General features: G+C 41.7%; 1 protein-coding gene across 5 annotated transcripts in view; it reads right to left on the minus strand.

Annotated features, from left to right (window-relative positions):
- Window positions 1-8,510: 8,510 nt before the first annotated feature.
- CSNK1A1 (casein kinase 1 alpha 1) overlaps window positions 8,511-24,946 on the minus strand; it is a 49,050-nt gene continuing 32,614 nt past the window's right edge. For 2 of the 5 annotated variants that reach the window (XM_067566444.1, XM_067566448.1), the window contains 4 exons: window positions 24,789-24,863; window positions 23,144-23,250; window positions 22,009-22,157; window positions 10,058-13,376 (listed from right to left, as the gene is read on the minus strand). In XM_067566444.1, coding sequence (XP_067422545.1) covers window positions 13,327-13,376; window positions 22,009-22,157; window positions 23,144-23,250; window positions 24,789-24,863 — 381 coding nt within the window. In that variant the 3' untranslated portion in view covers window positions 10,058-13,326. The other 3 variants (XM_067566447.1, XM_067566445.1, XM_067566446.1) reach the window with 3 other exon arrangements.

The following is a 24,946-nucleotide window of genomic DNA, read 5'->3' on the forward strand; positions in this document are numbered from 1 at the left end:
GCACCGATGCAGCTCTAGCATTGCAGTGTAGACACTCAAGTCATGTCTACACTACCACTTATGTTGCCAAAACTTATGTTGCTCAGAGGTGTGAACCCCCTCCCCCTAGTGACAGTTTCGCCAGCATAAGTGGCAGTGGGCCCAGTGCTATATCAACGGGAGAGCTTCTCCCACCGCCATACCTACCACCACTCATTGAGGTGGTTTTATGTTGTCAACGGGAGAGCTCTTTCCCATCAGCACAGAGCAGCTACACAAGTCATCGTATAGTGGTGCAGTTGCATTGGCACAGCTGTGCTGCTGTAAGCTCGCCAGTGCAGACATGGCATCACTATGTGCTCCCGTCACTGTGTTAATCCACCTCCCTGAGAGACAGTAGCTAGGTTGGTGGAAGAATTCTTCTGTCAACCTAGCGCCATCGATACCAGGGGTTCAGTCAGCTTAACTACATCTCTCTAGTGTGTGGACATAACTATGCTAGTGTAAGTTTCCCCGTGTAGACCAGCCCATTTAGTAGCTGGAGTAGAGAGCCAATCTCCTCTAAACCTATCTGATGCCCTTAGTAGACTCCCTCCTTTTCCTCAGCCGGTGATCAAGTCAAGGGCTGTTGGAAAGCATTGCCATAAGGATCAGCATCTCCTGCTTCCATGAAGTGGAACCACTTCCTCCAGGATAGTAACAATGGGAGGCCATTTACCTCTGCCAAGGATCAGGATCCCAGCAGTAAAGACTGGACCAAGCTCACCGCTTGTGTTCTAGTTCACAATTACGAGAGTACAGATGCTACAGTCTCCATAGGGTATCAGATCCAGCTGATGGAAGTTGTTCCTGCATATCTCTGTGCCTTTCTAGAAACCATTAAGGCAACACACACACACTCACACACACACTCACTCCTTTCCTGGAAAGAGTTTACTCAGGTTGAATATTTCTCCCCCTACACTCTCCTTGCTCTTTCCAAATGGATCCCAAGTGCTTTGCGTTCTCCCTTGAGAACATGGTCCCAGGGACATTAAACAAACAGCAGCAGCTGGTGGATGTCACGTGGGAGGAGCTGGATCCCTCCCTGCCAGCCATTAACCAGGTATGTGCTAGTTTCCTCACTCCAGTTCCATGATCACCTGCCAAAGGCCAAGACTGCCAACATCTAACCGAAAGGAAAGCGCTGCTGCCACTTAATGTGCTTCAGCTGCAAAACAACACAGGCAGTGTCAACTTGCTCTGAAGAAACACATGCTCTTTGGAGTGTGAAGAGCTGGGCCTGCTGCAGCAGCCTCAGCTGGCCAATGTTGCTTTTTTCCCCCTGCAGAGACAGAGTTCCTGTGCAATCCATTAGGAAAATTGTTGCAAATTGGTTATTTGCAATAAAGGGAAGAAGTGCCCCACATAAACAGTGCTAGAGACCCAGAAATACTCCTAGAATTCAGGGAGGGCTCCAGCCCATAATGCCAAATGCCTTACATGCTGCAAGTCTTGCAAAGGGAGCAGGACAGCTGCTGCATGCATGAAGGACTCCGGTTCTGACTGGCGGAGTTGATCAGTATCAAGGTCAACCCCTACAAAGTTAGAAATGATTTTAGTGTTGGCAAAATGTGCTAGACAATCAGGGACAACGAAGCCGCTTTCCACACTCCTCTGCCTGCTTTGTCTCTGACCTACTTAGAGTGCCTGCAGGTGATGAAGTTGCCATGCCCATCCAAGGCCTCTCTGGAATACAGTTAATTCTAGATTGCATTTACACAACGACAGGGCAATTTAAAATCTGAAGTCTCAGCAGGAGCAGCATGAAGGCAATAGGCCCAGTGACTTCATTTCTCCCTCAGCACCTTCGCCCACCATAGCCACGAGGCGTAAGGCATGAATAAGGTGAAACAGCTGGGCACCGGTTACAAGAAAACTGCAACGCCAACCCCCCCTTCAGTTATCCCTTGCTGTTTACCCGTTTCCTGGCAACCACAAAAGGAGGCAGTCCAAGCTGCCCTGCTGCTGAACCCTTAATGAGGCAGGACAGAGGTGCACGCACTCACTCAATGGCACCTTTGCCCCACGGGACAGAGGAAACCAAGTAGCAGCCTTTAATCCCACGATTGGGTGACAGTGGTCCCTTTTGGCCTTAAACTCTGACCTCCACAGTCCATGGCAGCCAGAGTCAGCCAGGAAACAGAAGCAGGCAGCTGTGTGGAGGAGCTTGGCAACGGACCCCGGCTTCTGTTGAAGTGAAAGTATTTTGGGTTTTTTTTAAATTTAAGACATCCACACACCCACCAGTTAAAGAAACTTAGCACCTGTGGGAACTTCACCCCGGCTGCCAGTTAAAATCACCCCGTGGAAAAGACAGCTCCTTAGCAGATGGCAGAAAGGTGGTGGAAGGCTCCAGGGTCGTCTTGTGCTGTGAAACATCCAAAACGCTGGCTGGTATTGGCCCCCAAAGAGCTGGCTATTGCCTCCGATGCTGCCTTTCCTTGGTGCCAGCTGCTAAATTGCATTTTAAAAGACCCAGCTAACTATGCTCTCCTACTAGCACTTCTTCCACACAAAGCAATTACTGGAGGCGTCACAGGGGAAACGTGCAAGCACAGATGGGAAGGAAGTAAGTGCATGGAACACGCCGCATGTTTCGGCATCCTTAACTAGACCATTTGCTATCTGAGGGGGAAAAGGAAATGTAGTGTTAAAGCTGAAGAAGTTTTGCTGCATAACAGATGAACAAGCCATATCTAACCAGTGTTAGAGATACCGCATTCTCAGGCTGCACTTTGCCTTCTGGGCACATGCAAAGATACTTTACAGAGTACAAGTCTCTCTCTGAATTGTAGGGAGCACGCTACTATTCTGAAGCCTCTACAGTACCCTCAACGTGCCCGCTGACAGAGGAGAGGCTGAGAGAGTAATTGAGGCACAGGAAAGGTCAGATGAGATACAATTTAAAGAGCTGTCAGTAGCAGGGAGAAAGATCATTCAACGGAATGATTTATGAAAATGGAGCAATCCATTTATGGGACTTGTTAATAGGTTAATGCTAGCCAGAAAGCATTATCGCAAGCCAGAAAGGTTCATCACAACTGAGCCCTATCAACTTGGGTAAAACATGGGTAAGTGTTGGGCACTGGAGTTACTGGAGCACAAACATCTACTACAAATACTGCTGACGCCAGTTCAATGCATCTAGAAGAGTGAAAAGTAGTTATATTTATTAGGGCTAATTTTAACCCAGACATGCACTTGGCTTTTCTCCCATGAAGACTGAGGCGGGAATAGGGGTGGGGTGTATTTCCAGGATGTGACTCAGTGTGAATTTCAGGTGTTACCTACTAGCACCACTGCTAATTTGTGTGATGTTCAATTGCCAAACACCTGAGTCACATAAGGAAATACTGGTTCTTTCTCCTGAAGAATTATTAATTTATGCTCTAGACTTTGTAATGGGCCTAAATACTAGAAACGTTTATAATACATATTAACAGTGAGGTTTGCCCTTTTACATGTCAAGAGGAACTGCCAACAAGAAAAAATGAGTTCAGCATAGAAATCGGAGTTTAGTTGCTTCCACTAACTAGGCTGAAGGAACCTAGACCTGTGTCCCACCCCCCGCCCCTCGGGTATTTTCCAGTTTGAGATGTTCTCTACTGCTATGTAGAACTGTCAGCCATACTGGGGACAGCGAGCCTTTGAAAGCAATGTCCAGCCAAAGCAAACAATCCAAAAAAGACAAATTGTTTTCTCTAGGTACGAGATCAGATTAAAAGCAAGTACTAAACCGATGTCCCCCTACAAACTCCCTATACATTTTCACTGCAGAGTCAAGTTGACTGATGGGTACCCAGACTGGTCTAGCTCAGGTGTGAGCAGCTACATTGCAAAGCCTGTTACTAGGCCCACACAGATGCTGCACTTACCTGCATGAGACACTAGGATTTAGTGGGGGGATATCCTGTGGTCCTTAGCACTGCAATAAGCTGAGCCATGCTGTGATTCTCTCAGCAAACTGGCAGAACCTCTGTCCTAGACACACCAGGGGAATTGTGGGAAGGCATTGGAGGACTATCAGCACTTGGGTGATTTGACATGCATCCATGCTGCAAAAGTGGGCAGGTTACCAGGCCCACTGTAAGCAGCACACAGGCATTCGCCTACACTGCAGCATGTGCCAGTTAGCTTGCCGGGTAATGCACCACCAAAGGCAGATGAGAGGTTTGTGTGTGCGGATGGGAGCTGGGTTAGAGGCAACATCCAAGCAAACACTGCAGGAAGCCACGTGCTATGGAATCCGAGTGGTGGCTCCTAGTTCAGGCAGTTGGATTGGTCTCATTTTGAGAAGTCATTGCAACCCCTGGTTATTTGTTATACCTCTCTCAACTCTGCATCACTGCTGCCTGCACAGACCCACAAAGCAGCTGGGTCACATCATTGGTCAGAGTCGTTAGAAATACGTTTTAAGTGCTCCTTATCTGAAGATGCCATTATGTCCCTTACTGGATGGGAGTTAAGGACCATTGCTCCATTTTGTATTGCTTACATAACTTCTGTTGCAAGTCACCTCCTGCTTTAGGTCAGGGGTTTTCAAACTTTTTAGGCTGTGTCCCCCATCTGAGATGGATCATAATATACATATGGTGAGACTGCCCAAGTCTTACTAAATAAACTGCGTTGTCCACCATTGCAGGATTTTTCTCGCATACCCCGATAAGAGCTTGCATACCCCTAGGGGTACACACAGCCCTCTTTGAAAACCACTGCTCTACGTAATGCTGTTTAGACAAGAGAAAAGCCAGCAGTAGGTCATTACACTGATGCATGGAAAAGGGACTTCTCTATTCGCAGGGAAGCTTATGAGCCAGTCCATGCAGTATGTCAAGGGTGATCCTTTTAAAAAAAATTCTGATCAGGAGTTTAAGTATGTCCTGAATTACTGTTTTCATTATTCCTTTAAAAATTATGTTAAAAACTCCTGCAGATAACAAAAGGTGGCTAAATTTAGATAAGTACGTCCTGGGTAGAGCTTGCCAACTTAAATTCAGGATTCCTACCCCCCATCTTCTGAAATATTTGCAGGTCCCATTCAAAATGCAGCCCCACTTTTGTTAGTTTAAAAAATTGTACAAGACTTTTTCCTCTCCTTATCTCCAAATACCAATATTTTGCACGACACCACAGGGAACTAAGATTCACTGAAGTACAGCCAGCTTCCTTTCCCCCCATCCCACCTGCCAAATGGGAAATTTAGGGTTACCTAAAACCAAAAGTAATTGATATTTCATACTGATGAACCCAGGAGAGAGGCAATCGTGTCACATTACAGGCAGGGAAAAAATGTAAAAAGCATAAAGATCAAGTATTTACTGAAAATTTGATTAAGTACCTTCAAGAAATCTCAGGAAGCAAAACACTAAAGCTTTCCATCAGTAATACAAAGTACTTAAACTTTATACAATAATCTGGCTGTATAATTGGAGTATTTAAAAGCTTGATTCTAATTTACCTACCATGCCAGGAGTTTGTCTCTTCTCCACAAATTAATCCCAGCTATCTGAAGCCATCATTAGCTGTAGGTATGCATGCTTCACTTGTTCTTTCATGCATGCATTCAATGATTCAACTATAGCAAAGCTTTCATATAAAAATGTCAATGCCTCAAACTCAGCTGAAGAATAGTACTTTGGGACCTGAGAAGCTCTTTTCAAAAGGAGCTATTTCTCTGGGACAGATTGCGTATTAAAGGAAGAGCTTTCTCTTCACAACTTAGGGCAAAGCAGCTTCGCATGTGGAGTTTGGAAAGGTTTCCCTCAAGGTAGTCCTCAAGACTATGCACTGGACAGCCTTATTCCTCTTGACCAACAGCCCCAAAGATTTCATTGCTTACAGGATTTGCATCAAGGGCTCATTGGTTTATTTTTAGATAATGGAACTTAAAGATCAACTTCCCCACACTGGAACAAGCCATGAAGGGAACAGTCCTAGAAAGGCCTGATTAGCAGATTGTTTTTCTATATTCCCTTGCTTGCCCAATTACAATTATGGGAGACATTTATGCTTGCAGCAGTAAAAGCTCTTCCTCACAGCTCAACTTTGCCTTTGTGCTGGAGCCTGCATTGCTTGTAAACTTGCATTTTTCACATCAGGCTATTAGGAATTCAGCATGACTACTTCACTAAGGACCAGATGGGGATGAGGGAGCAGCCTGGCTAAGCAACAAATCTTCTAAATTGGAGACGAGTGTCAAGGTAAGTTAGAACCCCATGTGAAAAAGCTCACTAGATATACATTTTGAACTAGACATTGAAGGCTCCTTGGTGCAAAATTCCCACTTCCATACGTATACAATCCACAAAGCAATGTGCAAGTGCAGGGAACCCTTCAGAAGTGGACACTTGAAAGGAAAAAAAGAGGTGAGTAAGCTGCTGCTGCTGCAAGACAATAGCAGAACAGAATAGATACATCTTTTCAACTACTGAGTTTAGGTACAAAAGTTTAATAAAAACCAGTAGAGCCCTCAGACACCTCAAGAGAAAAACTTGGTTAAAGATGGCGTACATCGTTATGCATTGAACAGGCTTTCCGTGTGTTTGGTGACCATTTGGCAAGCTTCAGTCTTTTAAACAAACCTGCACATCCAAGTCAAAACAGAGAATCTCTTAATAGAGCCCCCCCTGCTAATACCTACAGCAGTTGGCAGAACTCTTGTTCTAACAGGAACAGAAGAGTGCATAGAACTTCAGAGCCCCACAAACTTGGTACGGTAATTGCCTCCGCTTTAAAACCAGCATCCAAGTGACAGTATGTTCTTGGTGATTTAAATCATCACAAAACTGCTTAAAATCTCTGGACAACTGAAATTTTTGGATTGGCTGTCATGACATCTGTTTTTATTGTATTATATTCAATTGTCAGGAACTCTAGTTCTCTCTAGGAGGCAAGTCTTCCAGGGATGGGGTCTTAGTTCTGTGCCTTATATATAACCATTGTAGGAGTGTTGAAATGGCTTGGAAAGTCTGTGGTAGTTTGCAAAATATTTTGTGTTGCCCTCTAAGACAGTGGATGTTAGTAAGGCAACCACCAATGCGATGCATCTGGCAGAGTTGCAACTGAAAGCCATTAGTCCAGATTCACAGAGTTTGGTACTTCATCTTCAGTTTTAGGTCTTGGTTACAGCATATACTGCACACTATACAGCCATTTAATGTTCAGCTCTTTGGAAGAGATTCCTTCTTATTCCCTGATGAGCCCGAAGGCTACAGGAATGGGAAGTGCCTTCCAAAACAATGACATACTCTGATGTGCATGGGACATCTCCCATGCTAAACTTATGTTTTCACATCATACAAGAACCATATACACATATTAAATAGTTTCAATTAGCTTCTGTTCTTTCCTGCACATGAAAATAGCACAATTCTATGACTTGTAGTTTAACAGGATTTCATGACTCCACTGAAACCAGGTTTTCCTGCTAAGTCAATGCAAGGCAGACAGCTAGGAATGAATCTTGCTTATAATGCTAAATGCCTACTGAGAATTTTTATCCCATTAATAATCCATGACAAACTCATTTGTAAGATGAAGAACAAGGTTATAATTACATGGGAAAGAAATCTCTCCCCTTACAAGTGTTGTATCTTCCCAAAACAGTAGCGGACAGTGGCTGTGAGGGCATCTTCCCACAGTTTCGGGGAACTACATCTAGGGAAGGAAATAACATTGGTAGCTCAGTTCAGATCAAATAAACCTCTCTGGAAACATGATAGCTATCCAGAAGGAGCTTACATTTCAGATCAGTATCTTCCACTTATACTAGTATGTCTTACAGAAGCAGGACTTTCCATTCAGTTTAAATATACCTTAGAATACTATGGTTTGTGCTTACATGTTGTGGCAACAGGTGCCTTAGAAATGTGGCTGTTTTCATTACTGAGACTGGGATTTGTCAAATTCATAAGAATTTCAAGCTTCCTTTGGCAAAACACGAAGTAGAGGAATGACACCTAGAACCTTCCCGCTATCCAAGCAGACTCACCAAAAATATATTTCCAGAATAAATGGGGCATCTTCCCTCTGCCTGCAAGACACTGTCTTCACTCAAAGGCTAAGTTACAAATGAAGCCCTTCGTACAAAGAGATAGAAGTACTGAAAGTATATTTTGAGGTCTCACGCCCTTTCAAACCCCTCACCCATCCCAATGGATATTTACCCATGTTAACTACTGAAGTGATGTTTATTTTATATAGTTGCCAGCTCACAAATTTAGCATCTTATCAGGAAAACTAACATAGTAGCCTTCCCGCTTTAGATTGCTCACTTTTTGGTACAGCGATGGTCTGCTATAATTGTGAGCTCAATCTCTTCAGTAAGAGTGCAGAGGATACAGTACAGTCCTGAAATAACAGTTTTTCAAATTAAAGATCTTTTCCAACAGCAAAAATATGCATCATGACCAAAAACTTTGCTATATGCATGGAAACGGTCTAAAAAAAGGCTAACATACAAAACACCATTTACACAATAGGCATCTGGCAGCATTTTCAGATTTTTTTTTAATTTATTCTGACATGCTATAAAGGAATAAATTACACTGTTAAAGAATTACCAGCAATAAAAGTACTTCTTTCTTTCAGCTGGGCTAAAGTAAGAGTGAGAAAGAGGAGAGCCCGGGGCAGTAACCAATGTGAACACTGCACAGTGTGAGGCTGTCCAAGAACAAGAATTAATTTGATCATATCCACTTCACAAGAACTTGAAAGAAAATGCCTTGGTTTAAAGCCTTCCAAACACTTCCATTCTAAATTTTCAAAAACTAAATCATCACAAATCAGTCCAGCCAATGCAAAACAATGACAAGGCTTGTGGGCTGCCAATACTGGGGTCTTCAAAAGATGCCATTTTGGTTTTTTAAATCCATCCATCTCTTGTTATAGAGGGCTGGGTATCAAAGCAGCAGGTTATAAAAAAAATGCAAGACTGCCCTTCCCCCTCCAGAAAAAAATACAAAATTTATTTAAAAACAAAAGTGAGGAAGAATTACAACACTAAATCTAAAATGATTTAGAAAGAAATGACTTCTTTTGCTTAACAAATGGCCTTGAAATTGTTTGTTTAAAAAACTGGGGTGGTGTTGATTTCTTTAGACTGAATTAACAAGGCAAATTTTAAAAAAATCTCATTTCCTTACAGAAACAGTTTTTAGTTTTTAATGAACTTGTAAACAAAAAAGCTCCCATTTCAAAATAAAAACAAAATCCCAGATCATATAGATGTTTACAGTGATTACATTTATCTAAGCAACTTACATACAGGTTCAGTTGTAAGATGTTTACTAAATTTCTGTGACAAATATGCTGTTTTTCCTTTTATACCAAGAACATTATAGAGTTAATGCAGAGTCCTAAAGATTATCTAGTAGTCGCTAAGTTTCTCTTAAGTCTTCACTTTAGATGCTGTTATTTTTAGCACAGGTAAGCAGGCAGAGTCTTTCATACGCTTAAAAACTGGAATCTTTGGTTACTACCATGTCAGCTGGCTTGGTATGTTGCACATAGAAGCCAACAATTTAAAGAATGTTTTAAGTGTACAACTTTCAAAACCCAGGGAGGAATAACCAGAAAGAGTGCACAATTGTGAGCATTTACAATTATCACAACTGTCGCTGAAGACTGTTCATGCCATTCTTCCAAAACAACGAGATCTCATAAGCAGTGTAGTTCAAAGTAAAAAGGTAACAAAAATTGGCATATGCACAATTTTCTCCACCACTGTGTGTCAACCATTTAGTTAACTTTTCCACTTGAAAAAATGCAATAGAAAACTGGACACCATGTTTCACTCTCTCAGTAATTCACAATTACAGCTGCTGCTACAACTCAAGATGCAGCATCACCGGCGCTGCCCAGAACCAGTTTATACTGAAATTAAGTTCTTTACACCAAGTAAATGGTTGCCCTCAACCACTGGCAAGTGTACGTATGAACTAAAATTTCTAGGATTTGGGGAGTGACAAGTCCTGCTCCGATCTGCTCTGCTTCTTTTGTTCCTCTTTTCATGCTCAGAAACCTGTAAGATAAACAAAGACAACTTACTGATATTTGAAAGGAAAAGGAACAGCCTCTAAGATGGCAGAGTTAAACACCAATAGTTATGGTCATTTACAGGGAAATGTTCATTTTAGAACTGTATGGTCCATGCTTTCCTTTTCTAAAGCTAAGAGTGGTTTGACTAATCAGTTTCTAATCAACTTTTAATCCTGCAGCCAAGCGCTAAATTTATAGGAACAGTACACTTATGCACTAACCAGATGCAAAGTCCTTCAAATGGGCATTCAATTTGGCAGCCAGCCATATAATTTAAGATCAAGATCTGTTCTCACCACTTGGAAGCAGGGTGTAATTTCACAGAATTGTTTTCTACTTGTCTGTAATGCCCTGGGTGCATATCTTGCAGAACATCGCCACTGGTCACCTTATGGCAGTGAACATGCATTGCCTCTCTAATGAGCATCAAACAGCAGGAAGATTTCATCCTTTTCTTTATGGTCAGCCTGATTAGAACAGTTTTGGAAAAGTGCAGAAACACTTTAAAATGCCTTTTCACTCCACTATGAAGCAAGCATGAATCAGCTGGTTTGCTTCAGATCCTTGTTATCTTAAAAAGGCATATTGTGCTGTGTTGGGAGCTGTTGCTTCAGCTGGGCACCAATTACATTTGCAGCTGCCTGAGGGCTCCATTCATATCCTTTACAGTTATCTACTTACAGTGATGCTTCTGGGAATGCTCAGGTTAAAGAATTGTAGGCAGTCCCCAGACTCTAAGGAACATTGTAGTCTGAAATGCGGTAGTGACATTTTCACAAATCAAAGTGCTTTTTGTTTATTTATGAATGCCCCTGGCCATCTGATAGCATTCTCCCTCCCCTCAAATTAATTTGAGAGAAGCAGTTATTAGAAAATCTAACTTCTGTTCTCAAACAGATGTAGCCACTAGACAATTTACTAGACCAGACACCTTCAATCAAATCACCCCAATAAGAGGTCACTTTGGTACCGAAAAACCTTTAAAGGGGACAAGTATTTTAAAATTTGACTTGTGGCTGTTGCTACTTCATGAGGTATAAAGGCCTAAAAGGTTGTTTTGTTTTTGGTTTTGAACTTCAAAAAAAATCAGGCATGTGTGACGGAAGTTTGAACACTAATGACAAAGGCCTTGTCTATACGAGAGTGTTGTCGATGCAAAAATTACAGTGATGATCAAAAAGCACTATAATTACAACGCTGGTGCCTGTTCACACAGCACTTGTCTGGTGGAAGTGCATCCACAGTTGGTGCTCTAGCATCAACAGTGAGAGCCCTGCACTATGGACAGCTATCCCACCTTGCACCGCTAGGAGTTGTGGGAAGAGGATCACAGTGCATCATGGGTACAGGTTCAACATCCCATGATGCAGTGATTTCCATCCTGTCATTACATGGGTTTCGCTGCATTTTTCAACAGGCTCAGTTTTCTGTGCACTTGCCATCTCTATCTGAAAGGATGGATCCTGCACTGCTCTCCACTATTGTCGTCAGTGTTCTGAACACATCGGGGCTGCTCATGCAGTATATCGTGAGCTCCCAATTGGAATAGGAATCCGAGGCACCTGGCCTGCTATGTGCCATGTAAAACAATGCTGGATTACTGTTTGCATTCATGGAGCATCTGCACACGGTGCACCGCCGGTTTGGGGCATGTGAAACAAGCACTGAGTGATGGGATGACATCATTATGCAGGCCTGGGATGACGAGCAGTGGCTGCAGAACTTTCGAATGCGCAAAGCCACCTTCATGGCACTCAGAGGAGCTCGCTCCTGCCCTGTGGCATAAGAACACCAACATGAGAGCTGCCCCTTCGCTAGAGAAGCATGTGGTGGTTGCCACGTGAAAGCTGGCAACTCCAGACTGCTAACTCATTAATCAGTTTGGAGTTGGGAAGTCCACCGTTGGCGCTTTGCTATCGCTAGAATGCAGGGCCATTCATCGCATTCTGCTATGAAGGACTGTGAGACTGAGAAACATGCATAAAACATTGGATAGCTTCACAGCGATGGGATTCCCTAACTGTGGCAGGGTGATAGATGAAGCACTAATCCCAACTTTGGCCCCGGACCATCCTGCGATTGAGTACATCAATAGAAAGAGGTCTCTTGATGGTACTGCAGGGGCTTGTGGATCACCATGGGTGCTTCACTGACTTCAACGCGGGTTGGTCAGGGAAGGTTCATGATGCTCACATCTTCAGGAACACTGGCCTGTACAGAAAGCTGCAAGCAGGGACTTTCTTTCTAGACCAAAAGATTCCAACGGGGGATGTTGAAATGCCCATAGTGATCCTTGGAGATCCAGACTACCCCTTACTGCCATGGTTCATGAAGCCTTAGTCGGGCAACCTGGATAGCAACAAGGATTGCTTCAATAACAGGTTGAGCAGGTGCCGAATGACCATTGAATGTGCATTTGGCAGATTAAAAGCTCACTGGTGATGCTTTTATCGCAAGTTAGATCTAAATAAGGACAATATTCCCATAGTTATTCCCTGCTGTCCGCTCCATAATATTTGTGAAGCTAATTGTGAAAAGCTTCCTCCTGGGTGGAGCGCAAAGATGGATCACCTTGCGGCTGACTATGAATCAGATGTCATGGCTATTAGAGGGTTACCATGGGGGGCCATTCGACTCAGGGAGGCCTTGAGAAACCATTTTGATTATGAACACCAATAAGGTGTTTTTGTAAACAGCACCGTGCCATGCTATGCTGCTAGCCAGCTTGCACTGTACATCAATGTGAGGCGCAACCATCACGTGCAAGAGAAATAAAGATTGCTTATCCTTCACAGAGTATGTCTTTATTAAATTATTTGCAACATGAAAATCTGGGCTGGTAGGGAGAAAGCAGTGACAGACAGTGAGAGCTATCAAAGCTGGGTGCAAGTCCAGTTATTATACTGGAAGCTGTCTGAAGGGCTGGAGTGAACGGGGCCCCAAGATGGGCCAGAAGTTTGGTAGGAATGTGTGGGTGGAGTCTGGGGAGAGCATGGAAAGCAGTTCTGGATTGGCAGGAAGGGAGGGGGGAGCATGCATGAATTCAGTCTGCAGCGTTATGAGTGACTTCAGCAGCTCCGTTTACGCCTCCATTGCTTTAATCATGTGCTAGTGATTTGCTATCACTCGCCCCTGGTTTTCCCTCCTTTCCTGTCTAGAAATTTCTTTGATTTTCAGTCACACAGTGTCTCCATGCCCTTTCTTCTGTCTCAGACGACTGCAGGAGTATTTGGAACATCTCTTTGCTTCTCCATGGTTGTTTTCTTATCAGCCGCAGGCGCTCAGCAGATGAGTAGGGGTTTCCCCTCCAGGGTACACTGTAGAAGCACAGTAAGCAATGAACAGATGCCTGATTGTCAGTATACTAACAGCATTGATTCATTACTGTAAAATACACCTCTCTCACTGTCCCTTACAAGTGCACAGCTCAACAATTACCCAGGGCATGCTGAGTTGTGCCCGGGAGGAGAGGGCACTCAAGCTGGGGAAAAGATTCTGGATGATTGTTTTGGTTATTGATGCAGGTAAATAGGGACAAAATTTCAAACTGTGCCACCATTTTCCACAGGTGCGGCCACAGACACCAACATCTCACTTCTCAGAGTAAGCAGGGATGCTAGGGTGCATCTCTTACATGCAAGCGGCATCAAACCGGGTCCCTATGCTGCTTGCCTGTATGCCACTTTGGGCCATTCACCAGTGATGCCAATTAGCACAGGAAGGTTTCCTACAACAGGGAAGAAACAAAGCAGCTCTGCCAACGAATCGCTGGCAGAGGATTCGCAAGTACCTCCAGAAAAGTTTCCTAGCAATCGCTAGAGGATTCCTGTGAAATCGCAGTGTGCATTAACACACTTACCCCACACTGCCTAGCTGCATAGGGGAATGGGAAGCACATGCAAACACACCTACTCTTGTGCATTTCTATCCCTATATAATGCAACAAAGCTAAGGACAGCTGTACCTCATGTAACCGAGCAGCATCAGGACAAAAAAAATCACTTACCAGCGCTCCCCTCTCTTGCATCTTGCATGCAAGAACTGGAGGGCTGGGACTAGATCTAACCCTCCGGGGTTGAGAAGAGATCCTGATTCCCCATGTCACCAAACAACCTACTCCCCTGTTCCGCATCATCGTTGGGGTTGAGTTCAGTGTCCACTGTCTCCAGGCCCACGGAGGTATCCATAGGTCTCTTGGCGGTGAAGGCGGGGTCGCTGCCGAGGATGGCTTCCAACTCCTTATATAAGCAGCAGGTCTTTGGCTCTGCACCAGTGAGACAGTTGGACTCCCTAGCCTTTTGGTACCTCTGCCACAGCTCCTTGATTTTCGCACGGCACTGCATTGTGTCCCGTTCATAGATCTTGTCTGCGATGCCATGACAAATCTGACCATAGGTATCAAAGTTCCTTCGCCTAGATCGGAGCTGGGACTGCACAGCCTCCTTTCCCCAAATACTGATCAGATCCAGAAGGTCTGGTGTGCTCCATGCAGAAGAGTGTTTGGTGCATGGAGCCGCCCTGGTCAACTGGGAAGATGCAATGTGAGCTCTCCACGCCATCCAAGGAGGAAGTGGAATTTCAAAAATTCCTGGGACTTTAAAGAGGGATGTGCAGATGGCTGAAAGGCAGCGGAGTACAAACTGATGGCCAGAGCGGTCAGAATTGGCACTGTGGGACACTTCCTGGAGGCCATTTATCACGACATAATCAAGTATGGTGTCTACACTGATGCTTGGTCACTAAAAGTTTGGTGCAACAAGCTCTGCGCCTCTAACTGAGGTGGTTTTATTTTGTTGCAAAATTAGGGACACATTGGGTCAGTGGGCACTGTTTTGGCACAAAAAGCGGACTTTGGTTGACAAAAGTCTGTAATGTAGACCAGCCCTTACTGAAGGGACTAGAATGCTGAAACTTTAACAGACCTCCTTTAACCAGAGTCAATCATTAAACAGATTTTAAATAAGAATTAAGACCAGTGATTAAAAATAATCCCTCTTTCAACCACTTAACTTTTAGCTCTTGTGTCATCATTTCACTAGTTCTCTAGTCAGAGAGCCTTCCAGAATACACAGCACTTAGATTTTTAATGTAAACAAGCAAAAAATACTTGGATCTGTATAGAAAAATTAACTTAAAGAACCCAAAAAGAATTAAAGTCCAGGACTGTTTTCTTTTTTGCAACTCACCTTTAATATGCTTTATCCAAATGACTACAGCTGTATGTTTTTAATTGAAAGACAAAGGACCAGCTGACATGCTTTGTCCCAAATCATTACTCAACATCACGGCTCACAAAATCTATGACCCCAGACAATGTTACTATTTTATTTGAGTTACTGCAAGTTCAGTAGTAACTTATCCTAATGCTGACTCAGCCCGCAAGTGATCAATGCCATCACTATCTTTCTTTCTTCACTTAAGGTATGCCATGTGGGAGAGAAGGCCTTCTGAGAAGTACTTTGTTAAAATTCAGACTATTTTACCAGCCTATCAGACTGTAAAGTGCACTGCCCCTAATTTGAAAAGCATTTCAAACGCTCAGCATTATACCGCCTTCTTTTTAGCACCCTCATCAGGAAAAACTACTGTTGTACAGTCTGCTTTTTTGCTATGTGGCTGCATCCTTCTGTTGCGACTATTTTAGCCAAGCTGACCAACGTTCCCTACATTCTCGACATTGGTTACACAGATACTAGGGCTGCACTTTTGGTTGTCCTGCTGATTAGACTGGCAACCACACAATCTTGTATATACACTGCCCCTTTACCCTCAAAAGTCTGATCAAGAGATCTTCCAACACTAGTGCCATATTACTATTTCATTTGTTTGAATGCCTCTATTACTACACCCCTATCACTGCTACAGCTTCACTGCATTTTGGAAAGTCTTATGCTCATGAAATCAAACATCTTTAGAGCTTTTATCAATTCTCCATCAGATACTCAGTGTACAAGATCGCAGGAACAGCATGATCTATTCTAAAGATATGACTTATGGGAGATAGTATATAAAACTAAAGGAAACAAAATGCAACTAAGTCATGTGAATCTCCTGTGCTCTGTATTACTACTAAGCAAGGTGGGAATACGCTACATTAGTGGCCAAACTGTGGCCTAGAGAACCACAGAATTGGCTAATCTTGTGACAATGACTCTCCTTGATTTCAGCAGGCAAACTGTATTAACAACTGACAATACATGTCTTAAATGGGCAAGGGGAGGGATCAAAGCGTGAAAGTTTGGGAATTTTGCTATATGCTAATAGCCATTTAGGAATTCATTAGTTTGTGAGTTTATGGTAAGAAAGCAACTACCTAAAAATGACACATTCAGTAGGTTTGCTGTGTGCTTGAGTCTGATGTCTGATAAAAGCAACTAGTTTACAGTCATCGGCATTGCAGAGTCCAGACAGCTCCGGCATGATGAGCTGGGCTCTTCCATGTCATGAAAAAAAACCCATCAAAGATCCAATTGCAGATTACTAGGAATGATCTAAAATGGAAAAAAGAAAAGAAAAAAAGGAGGGGAGGAAGGGGCGCTCAAATTCACATTTCTGGTCTTCAAAACGTCTCACTAAACAGCAGCAAATTTTATCTGAATCTGGGAAAATATGGAAGGAAAAGCTCATTTTTATACTGCCACGTTTCACTAATATCAATTTGCTCAGTGAGTTCTTTGGTACTGCCATGATCTACGAACAGCACACAGTGTTTTGGATACACATAGGACAAATGTTAAATTCCAAGGGAAAATACTGCTGCCATTTCTTTGCCTTCTTAGGCTTTTAAGTCAGATATTGAACCATGCTTTGTAATATTTTAATTGACAACAGAAGTTTTAAGTTTAAAAGCTGTTTTTTCAGATAATTCTTGCTTTCAACTTCTGCCTCCACTTCCTGGAGAAAAGCCCAGAGTGGATGTAGTGCTCTGACAAAGGAGTACTGCAGCACGTAGCTAGGATATAGTGTCCTGGTACTTGTCTATCCTCTGTATTACTGATGGAGAACTGTGCACTTCTGGTTACACACACTGCTCCTTTTCCCTTGTTACAAAACGCCTTTGCCCCACTCCACCCTCAGAAATACAAAAAAAATTAACAATCCAAGCCTTGTGTAACCCACGTCTTTTGCACTGCAGCATTTTATTTGTTTAGAGACAGATGGAGGCTGTTGAGAAATTAATGGATTTCTGTTTGTCTGTATACATATGCAAGGAAACAGAGCATGGCCATTTACCTGAAAGGCTGAGAACAATTCAGAAGCAAGGTCTGGTAAATACTGGGCAGATTAGTGTTTTCCCATGAACTGGAGAGTAAGTGTCCACGGTGGGTGGAGTCAAATATTTGTAAATTGAGAACTGAGCCAACCAGAGATCAGATAGGGAGAAGCTATAAAACAGGAGTATGAGACCCCCAGGTGGGCTCGGAGCATGATCCTGATGAAATGGTCCCTGATAGCATCTCCTGGAGTCAAAGGCCAGGACCTAACACCTATGATGACTTTGCCAGCCTCTTGCACCAAGCAGCACAGATCCTGGATCCCCCACAGGTTCAAACTCTTAATACAGTACATGACCTACTGTGTCATATTTATAAAGCTTGCCCCTCAAAAGTTAGAATCAGGGGAAAACATTTTATATAAAAAACAGCCTTTAGCTCCAAGTTTTTGATACAGGCTCATGGATTCAGCATATGTATATTATATTTAAACGTTTTAAAAGATTATAAGAAGTTTAAGCCTTAATGTGTTTTGTATTAAATTCAGAGAGCATTTTATTTAAATAAAACTTTCTTTTAAAAAATAAAACTAATTTAAGATCTAAAAAAAATCTTTTGTATTTTTTCAAAAAAAAAAAAAAAGTAACACTTTATAGTCTCCAATATAGTCTCTATAGCTTAGCTTTAGACACTATGCCTAATTACAAGAGACAAGTTATTTAATTTACAAAAATGTGAAGCAAAATTAAATGAAGTTCTAATACATAAGAATCATCATCTTTTAGCAATGTGAATGTTATGCAAGAAAGCTCTGTGTAAGCTTGAAAGTTTGTCTTTTAACAGCAAAAGTTGGTCCAATAAAAGGTATTACCTCACCCACGATTGTGTCTAATATCCTGGGACCAACAGGGCTACAACAACACTGCATACTACAATACAAGACTAATAGTACAAAATAAAAAATTAAAGAAATAAAATGCTAGCACTTGCAAAAGAAAAATAATTTTTATATGCACTTATGCTAAGTAGGTAGAAGGCCAACTCGTCAAGCATCTTGCTTTTTCATTATCTTTTTCTTCAGCTTCAACTGCTTCATCTATATCTGTTGCCAAATTCATCTCCTTCCTCTACATCTGATGAATACTGAGTCAACTCAATCTGCCATTTTCTTCTCTAATATGAAATTGCAATACATGGTCACTAGCTTTCCTGCAGTCTGCAGTCTATTTCTGGTCTCTGAACGGATGAAGATTCCCCAAACCAACCAATTTTGTTCCACACATAAAATAGTACACGGAAGTGTTTTTGCCACTGTAGCTAGAGTGCAAGGACGACAACCCTTTCCACTGTGACTAAGTAGCAAGCTCTTTTGATTCAACTGCTGGGATTGCACATCATATTGTTTTGTGACTGAACAGGCTCTCTCTTACTTTACAATTTGCTACCTCCATCAGAATTATTTGTTCATTTGTATATCCTTTAAAATTAGCAACAGCCATTAAGAAGTCACAAGCTGAACTGAATGTATCCCCAGAAAGGGCTTGGCCTTGGAAATGTGCATCAAGAAGGTAGGCAGCATTATGTCCAGGAGTGACCACTTGATTTTCCCGTGATACTGTTTTGTCTATTATCTTTTCTCTTTAGCTTTGGTAAGTGGATTGTGTTCAGTGTTCTCACAAAATTTGTTTAATGATCGGCAACACATTCTTGGCATCAGACAATGTTTACCATTTTCCCTTGTCTGAATGGACTGAGCTACAGGGTTCAAGCAGTGAAATAAACTTTTGAGTTCTGCATCCCAGACATTCTTGAGATTGAGATGAAAAGCTGCATCATACGGACAGCACATCCATAACAAAGGAAGTGTGGATACTTACTTATCAAAGCCCAAGCAGTTTTTGTATTAGCCATGTTGTTGGTCACAACCAAAATAACCTTCCCTGGACTCAATTCATTGATTACATTCTCACACTGGTCAACAATATATTGGGCGATGTTATGATGCTCAGTTGTGCACTGAGTGAGTAAAACACTGAATAATCATGATGTTGATGGCACACTCTGTGAATATAGCTCCATCCATCAAATACTAGAGACATGTGAGGAGCTTGCACAATAACTATACCAATTCTTTTTCACATCATTTGTTTCGGCATTTAGAAGACTTCCTACAAACTGTATCCTACTCGGTAAATAGGACACAACTAATGAAAATTTTTTAGCATATGAGGATTTTTCATGGCATGAAATGATACATTGCTGGCATAAATACCTCTACCAAATGTACAGTTAAGTTAGTTTTTCTGGTCATGGCACATTCTATCCAAAAGCCTCCCAAAAACTATTTAATTATGATCATATGAAGACTTTCCAGGAGTAGGAGTTTTTAATGCTGAAGCAAATGGAGTAGCAAAATTCTTATTAGAAGATGAAGAGGTGGAATTTGCTTCACTTTCACTCAGATCGCTGTCTTTTAAAAATCCCTCCATGTTGCATGATAATGCTGCCAAAGATGTAGATTGCATAGAAGAAAAATTGGGATGCAAACCAGTTTTCTCTTTCTTGCTGTGTAACCGTAATAACCTTTGTTAGCAGCTGGACACACCATGAGGTTTCATCAGAGTGTTTCTCCATTCTATCCACAGGTCATACTGAGAACAGAACTTGCACTTAGATTTAAGTTTTTCCATGTTCATGTCTAGTAAAAAAGTTTCCATACAAATGATACTGGATTCCCACTATCACTGTTAATATCTCACCGCTTCTGGAATGCTCTCCAGGTTATGAAGTACCTCTCTTGTATTTCAAGCAACCAGTAGCCAATCTATTCTATCTGCTGTTGTTCCAGAAGATTCCAGCAAATCAAAACATTTTTGGGCATACTGCCCTCTCCCCCTCCCCCCAGGACATTTAGTTTCCCAGATCACATGAAGGGGGGAAGCAGTTCCTCCTCAGTGCAGCAAACACAATGGACTCACAGGCAGCAGCAAGTGGAGGAACACAGCAGGAAGGGAGAGACCTTTACTGAGATGTGATGTCAGAACTTCCTCATTAGTACAGGACTTTTCATATCATCAGCAAGATTTGGCTGGGGTTACCTGTGTGGGCATTATAAAGGGGATTTTTTGTTGAGAGGCATTTAATGTTGCTGTTTGCTTTGCTGAGGTGGAGTAATAGCTGAGCATCTTTTGTTTGTTTAGCGAGAGGTTTAATGGTTGTGCAGCTTCTCTTTGTGTTGGGGAAGGAAGTTTAATGATTGAATATTCCCTTCCAAGTTAATTTCTTATGTTTGTCTGGTCAGTTTTACACTGTAAGCTCTTTGTGGCAGGGACTGTGTCTTAATTTCGTTTAACACACTTTATATACCACCATGTACATTAGCATGTAATAATGAGTGACCAATATGTCCAAATTGGCTTGCTAACTTACAGTATCGTGATTGATGCAATGAAAAGGGTAGGCTGCCAGCAACATCAGATCATTCTTGCTAGAATACTTGACAATGGTTAAGTAGGCTATCAATTGACCAGCTTGCAAAGTGCAACACAGACAACAGCCTTTCACTTCAAGAAAAAAATTTCTATATCCAGCTTGGTTCATAAGTAAGAATGTTGCAAGTCAATTGTGGAATGGCTTTCACAGCACTTCTCTGCATTATTACAGTTAAACCTAGCCTGTTATTTTACAGACTTTCACACCTAGATTCACTGCAGGCCAAGGATTGTACACGGTTTCTCTTTTGTTTCAGCCATGCTTGGCACAAAGACCTGCTATATTAGTAATTGTTACCGCATCACTGGAATATAATATAATGAGCACATTCACTGTGAAGGTAAGATTGAAATAATTTCCTTGCTAAAAGAGCAGAGCTTTAAAAGCAGCAAGAAACATATTCAAAATAATCCATTGGGCTTTTCCAACAGGATTCAACAGTGTTCAAACTGAAGTGTGTTTAGTCTAAAAAAGTTTTAGAACTAACAACTGCATCTGAACATTTCACAACATTTCCCCTTGAAACCATCATCTAGAAACTTATGTTATATCCCAAGAAGTCTGAAAACCAAGAACATCCAGCCACTTTGAAATGAAAAGATGGAAAATGGTGACTTTCTGGAATAAAACCTTGAAGTACAAAAGCAGTTCAAGATTATACCTGAATTTAAACAAGACATTCCAGGCTCATTGGATCCTTTCCATGACTTTGGACCAAGTGAGTCTGAATGCAGGATGCATTAACATTAGAGGAAGCCACCTGATGAAACCATATAATTCACAATTTTCCATTTTCACTGCTGGAGAGATGCAAAGCAGAGACAAACCCACAGCAATACTTTAACTGGAACAGAGCAGAACCCAGTCTCCAGATATTGGCCCTAGTTAATGAGAACTATCCCTTAAAAGTGTTAGGTCTAGGATTTTGGATTGTATCATTTATCACATTCCCAACACCAAGTCAGTCAGTTCCTTGTTTTGGAAAAGGGGTTAATGCGGGAGCAAAAGATGCAGTGGTTAAAATGACCCAACATTCCCAAAAGAAATGATATGAAGAACAAGGACATTTTGGTTTAAAGTTAGTAGTCAAATTCTCCAAGGACGTCAATTTTTTTTTTTTTAAACAAACAGCCAAATGTGTATTTTTAAACCACCTCCTTGATCTAACACTTAAATCACTGGCATTGTCCAATTTAGTGTTTAATTTTTTTCCTGTAACGTCACTTGGTTCTTGGCTACTAACCTTTCATGTTACTCTTGGATTTGTCAGTTTGCTTGCCTGTGGGGGTTTGGGCCTGCTGCCCCTGCCCACTGGAAGAGGCGGCTTGCTGTGCTGCTTTCTGCTTTAACATTGTCCAGTCGAATGTGTAGTCATATTGATGGTTCAGCGTCCTAGAAGACAGGGAAACACTTACTGCAACACACGACTACCTTACTGTGAATATCAAGCCAGTCTGCTGAAAAATGAAGTTACAAATGAATTGTTTTTTAAAAGTGCTTTGAAGAATAAGAGCATTGTACAAATGTTAAGTATTAATAATTGAAAGAAATCCTTGGAGTAAGCCTGAAAGCCATTGGTAACGTCTGCTTCCCTCGTTCACGGTGATATCTGCATCTGTAGCCCAGCTCCTCCTCCTGTCTGCACTGAAGTCATGGTCCTTCCATAAATTTTGTTATGGGAAAGATTTGTGGTGCCATAAATTCGTAACTCTTCCGCGTAGGATGATTTGTAAGATTCCCAAAGGCCTCACATTGCAGAAGGTCAGCACCAACTTCCCTTATTTAAGGCAATTTATAAAGAAAATAGTTGGTCTCGTGTTCTTGTTTGCTTCTTTATAGTGTAAAAAGCACTACTGGTTTTTAAGAACACCATTCCCTCCCTTCAAATAAGCTTCCAGGACACTACCACCAGACCTATATGTAGCCCCAATCCCCACAGCACCCAAAAGCCTCCCATTGGTTCTTCCCATGATCCAAACCCCATAATCCTCTTGCCAGAGTTGCTGGAGATGGTGGAATATGGGACAACTTCAGTCATTTTGTGGGTTGAGGATGAAGAGGAATCAAAGTCACTGATCTAACTATGTCACCATCAGAGTGGAACAGATCAAAGAGAAAAGATCCTCTTCTTTCACAGCTAGTTTAACGTTCTACCACATTTCCTGATTCCCTAAAGTTATAGTCTGCATTCTATTTCAAATTTAAAAAAAAGATTTCTTTAAGCAAACTTAGAAGTCTCCCCACTCCAGGAGTTTTGGTTTTTTTTTTGTTTTTTTTTTTAAATCTAGCCCTAAATAAGTTTCATGAAGCAATTATTGTTCATTCGAGTGCTCACACAATTAGGTTTCTAGATCATTGTGCTATATTTTGAGACTGACCTGAAAAGAATACGGAATAATTGCCTCAGATACATGTAATCGGGTGCCTCTTCAAAGCGCAGGCCACGACAGTAGTTCAGGTACATGGCAAATTCTGCAGGAAATCCCTGTAAGCAACAGCATTAGTCAAACCAGGACCCGCAACGAGGAGCCCTTTGTAATTATTCAGAAATCCAATAGCCATGGCCAATGTTTAAGGCAGAGTTAAAATGGATTTGGTTTTTAGGAGAAGGGAAGAATTTAAGTCTTCTGGTTTTGTCCCATTTTGCTCAGGATACTGATCTGATCATTTGACACCCAAGAATATATTTCTTTTCCTGTCTTAATTCACATGACTAATATGATGTATGCTATGTAAAAATAAAAATCTACAAACAATAGCACCTTATTAAAACTGGTAATATACCAAGTGCTTTCTTTTTTATACCCTTCTTTTATTCTAGTTATGCTTAGTTCTTAAAAATCCTTTGCCCTATTAGAAGTGGTCATAGTCCTTCAGAAAACAGTTACTCCTACAGGCTATTTTGAGGTATTACAAGCAAAACCAGGCGTTACTGCTTAATGCTCCTTGGACTTAATCATGAAAAAAGGCTCCTACTTTGAACACTGGCATTATAATGTGAATTTTCTGTATTAAATAACTATTTTCTCTTTAAGAATAGGGCATTTGCATAAACTAATGCTCTAGTTGTTGTAAGAGGATAAAAAGCAAGAGGAGGGAGAATTCAGTGGATTGGCAGATACTGCTAAGATCTGCCATTTGTAAGAAGTAGAATTACATTTTTCTACAGCCCACGAAAGCTTATGCCTGCAGAAATTAAATTTGTTAGTCTTTAAAGTGCTGTTGTTTTTGCCGTATACAGACTAACATGGCTACCCCTCTGAAATTTTCTACATTCATTATATGGTGGATTTGCAGGATTGCAGAGTTAGATCCACGGGAATCCTGGCTGATGCCCAACCAACACAACCACCTTATCCTGGAGATGTGTAAAAAGCTAACATCTATGCCCATGCCTTTGATGCCATGAAGCGTTGACATCTGCAGCCCCAGACAGGGGTACAGCAAGTTGGTCCTTTGAAATCACAGATGACAGTACTGGACAATTGTTTTTCTGCAGTCAGGACTCTCAAGTGGGATTTCTTGGGGATCCATTCTGATGCTTCTTCTATTCAACAGGTATAAGAGACTGTCAGGGAGCACAGGTTGTTGTGTCTTTGCTCACAGCACTGGATGAGAGAGCTCTGTAGCTCCATCTCATTTCCCAGTGATGAGAGTGTTCAATTTGGACCTCAGTTAAATACTTTCTGAGAAGGATATGGAAGACACTTAACCCAGATAAACCTGACTGAGTGTTTACATGGTGAGAGCAAGCAGAACTGGCAAAGGCGAAAGTTTATACTGTTCAGACCCCTTCAAATCAAGGGCATGCCTGGCTTATGTATATTTGCAAATTAAGGGATCTTGCTGGATTGCCAGCTGCACCTGTTACTCAAGTAGCAATGGCTAGCAGAAGAATTCAATTGAGTACAGAATGCAGTTTATTTAAAGTGTTTTGATTGTGTCCAACACTGGATATGCCCTTTGAGAGTCTAAGAAATGATGTAATGTGGTTAAATAAAAGTTATTTTCATTGACACTTACCTTACACAAAACCTCAACAGGAGTGGACATCTTCTTTTCACTAATCTTTTCATACTTTTGCTTCTTTGTTGCAGCCTGTGGAACATGTGGGTCACAATATAAAAAGATGTTGTGCAATACTGGATTAACGAGGACAGTAACAAAAAAATAAAGTCAAA

Source organism: Emydura macquarii, unplaced genomic scaffold, assembly GCF_026122565.2.
Source record: "Emydura macquarii macquarii isolate MOO-44397 ecotype Brisbane River unplaced genomic scaffold, CSIRO-AGI_Emac_v2 contig_2768, whole genome shotgun sequence".
Classification (NCBI taxonomy): Eukaryota; Metazoa; Chordata; order Testudines; family Chelidae; genus Emydura; species Emydura macquarii.